Source organism: Pyricularia pennisetigena, chromosome 6 (assembly GCF_004337985.1).
Source record: "Pyricularia pennisetigena strain Br36 chromosome 6, whole genome shotgun sequence".
Taxonomy (NCBI): Eukaryota; Fungi; Ascomycota; class Sordariomycetes; order Magnaporthales; family Pyriculariaceae; genus Pyricularia; species Pyricularia pennisetigena.
Genome location: NC_043744.1, coordinates 3,597,736 through 3,600,776, shown reverse-complemented (window position 1 = coordinate 3,600,776; position 3,041 = coordinate 3,597,736). Strand labels below are relative to the sequence as shown.

General features: G+C 51.5%; 2 protein-coding genes across 2 annotated transcripts in view; one reads left to right on the top strand and one right to left on the bottom strand.

Annotated features, from left to right (window-relative positions):
- Window positions 1-708, top strand: part of PpBr36_04835 (uncharacterized protein) — a gene marked incomplete at both ends in the record, with an annotated part of 2,572 nt that extends 1,864 nt beyond the window's left edge. Inside the window, 2 exons of the mRNA XM_029891994.1 lie at window positions 260-335; window positions 452-708. Coding sequence (XP_029750458.1) covers window positions 260-335; window positions 452-708 — 333 coding nt within the window. The remainder of the gene's footprint in view (window positions 1-259; window positions 336-451) is intronic.
- An 854-nt stretch (window positions 709-1,562) lies between these two features.
- On the bottom strand, window positions 1,563-2,174 carry PpBr36_04834 (uncharacterized protein; the record flags this gene model as incomplete). The annotated part of the gene is made up of 1 exon (XM_029891993.1): window positions 1,563-2,174. The coding sequence occupies one exon, from the start codon at window positions 2,172-2,174 to the stop codon at window positions 1,563-1,565; it is 612 nt and encodes a 203-aa protein (XP_029750459.1).
- Between the last annotated feature and the right edge of the window lie 867 nt (window positions 2,175-3,041).

Sequence of the window (3,041 nt, the reverse complement as noted above, 5' to 3'; positions counted from 1 at the left end):
ACTTATCAAAGAACTTAAATGATTACATCGTTCTCATTTTATTGGCCCAGACAAAAACATGACGTCCCTGATTTTTTTCGCAACATCGTACGACATGCAAGACGGCCCGAATCAGCCTCGGAGTTTCCTAATCCGGGCAAGCCGCTGACGGCGCACCCTTGGTGATTAGCCAGTCTTGTTGAATGCTGGGCGACGTTGAAGGCGAGCCAGGCGATGGGTGGTGATTGATTATCTGTGACTCTGAATTCCAGTCAAACAGCACTTCCAGCAGTCGTTATACATAAGGAGCGATGTGGTGTTCCCTTTTCTTCCCAACCCCTTTGGCCCCTTTGGCCGTAAACATCTTGTCATCCTCAAAAGGCAAGATAAAAGAACTTTCTAGGTGACAGCTTCTCAACATATTTGTTACTGACCTATTCTCGAACCCTGTTTCTTGTAACACCTTCACCAGCCATGGACATTCGCAGCCGCAACGTTTCTGTCGCCACAGCCGCCTCCCACACATCAGGCCTTGCTCCGCAAAAGAAGCAGACGAAGCTGGCCGCCATCCTCAACCGCCTTTCGCCGTCCAAGAATTTCTACCCAGCCAATACCCAGCAGGCCAGTGCGTCGCTCGAATCTGTAAACACTGTCGACGAGCTCAAGGATCAGCAAGAAGCAGACCGATCAACTGGCAAGTCCCCCTCACATCACATCTCCTTGTTGTAAAATGCGAGAGATCGATAAGTTGTTATTACTGACGCGTGTTCATATCGAGGCCCCTCAGAGAACGAGGCGGTTGTCACAACCAGGAGGGCACGACGAACTGGGATGGACAAGCTCTCCGCCGGCCTTGGGGGCTGGGTACCCGAGCGACCGATTAGTTCTGGTGTTGGTCCATCTTGAACCAGAGAAGATTATTGAATAGCATCGCTATAAGAGCGCGCAAGTTTTGTTCAGGAGAGATTTGTCTTAGCTATAAATTTGTTTTAATTAAAGTGTCTTGGCAACGGTTGCAAATCATCCTGCATGTATAAATGGAAAGCTTGGCTTGAGACTCACGACCATTACCAAGTCTTGAGCTTGACCATTGGTGGCATAGAAGCAAGTATGGGTAATGCGGCAGAATATGGTAATTCAGAGTAGGAGATACATGCATATCTCCTAATGTCTTCCTGGGCAATATTCCCCACTGGCTTACTGGACCAGCTCAGGGGAGTTAAGCATGTCTAGCTTCCAAGTTGAGTCTTTCAGAGTTGTTCATTCTAAAACAAGTAGGCAGTTGACCCAAAGGAGAGTACGATGATAGAGAGTGTATTATAAAGCTAGAATTATACAGTCACGAATGGATGACAGTCATTACAGCTGATGCAAATACACATGTTTGTTCTTGTAGGTGCTGACATTTACATTAAATAACCACAAACCATTATGAGTGCGCCGGGAGAGTTTCGATCATCTGGAAGCTTATTTGATGAGTGCTTGGCCAAGAATTGCTCTCATGGTCACAAATGCCCAGTCCTACTTTCCCTTCCATTCACATCCCGTACCCATAGCTAACACTCGGGAGCAGCAGCAACCGTTTACCTGCAGAGGATGTCGCCAGTGGAGCGATCATACTCGCAGCGGTTCCTGTCGATGCCGAAGGCGTAGTTGATGTAGCCGCCGTCGGACCAGGTGTAGAAGTTGTTGTTGGCCTCCATGTACATGCAGTCGTAGTCGGTGTGGAGGAGGCCGGTCTTGAGCTCGACCTTGGTCCAGCCGGCGATGCCCTCGGGCCTCTCGAGGTGATAGCCCTTGTTGTAGCAGACGACGGCCGGGTACTTTGCCGGGTCGGGGTTGCTGTTCCACATCTCGCGGACCGTGGCCTGCGTGAAGGCCTCGCGGGCGGCCGTCCAGTTGCGCAGGTCCTTGATGAAGTTGCCGGCCTGCTTGATGGCCTCGTCGACGGCCTTGGTGGCCAGGTCCTGGAGGACGGGCGTCAGGGCCCCGATGATGGCGCCCGAGATGGCCTGGCGCTCGACGAGGCTGCGTTCGGGCTCGTCGGCTGCCGTCGGGGTCTCGATGTGGCCGGCGGTGCCGAACTCGATGGCGGGAACCACCGAGTCAACGTTGGCGACTGGCGCATCGAGGGTGGTGGGGGCGGCCAGGATGCTGGTGGCAGAAGCCAGGAGGAGCATGTTCTTGAACTGCATCTTGTCTGGAGGTGAGGGCTGGCTTCACTAGGGAGCGAATAAAAGGGAAGAAAGAAACAAAAAAAAAAAAGAGAAAAGAGAAAAGAAAAAGAGAAAGAAAGAAAGTGTTTGAAGGAATGTAGTATCCCAAGCTGTCAGAGGCTGTGAGGATGGGTGAGAAGGAAGGAAGGGAGGGCGAGAGAGAGAGAGATTTTGGGTGGTTGCACGCCGCATACTTGTAGACAAATGCCTTCCTCCCTTAACGCCCTCGTCGCGATGGTGTGTTTCTTTGTGGGCTTTTTTTTTTCATCACCCTCATTGCCAAGATGACTAGGGGCTACGTCTTTTGTCGTTTTGTCTGGCTGCTTCTCCACAGTTGTCGTTTGCGGTCCTAACCATCCCACTCTGGAATATGGAGAAGGGATATAGCTTATCCCGCTAATCCTTCCTCTCACTGGCCAGCTCGCCTGCAAACCCCCAGACATGTCATCTGTATGGCTGTATTTTTGGGAACCGAGGAGGCGAAGTAGACGCGCCCCAGCCTGGTGAGAAGCCAAGGAGAGGAAAGCTGCATGCCCAGCCGTTTGATGGTGCTAAACTCCACATGCTAGGGCCTTGATGAAGATGCTTAGACCATGGCAAAGATCGTCAGCCCCGCGGGATGTAAACCATTGCGTGTACTAACCACTTGAGGATATCGCTGGATTTGGTCACAGCAGTGATGTTCGTCCGATCGGTTTGCTTGCCGGCATCCGATATGGCATGAGCATTGGATGGAGACAGGGATCCCGTCTCCTTTTCCTTTACTGTAGTTTGGTTCGTTCAGCCAAGCCCCACAAGAACCTGACGCATTGACGATGATACCATGGAATATGGGTCACCAATTAA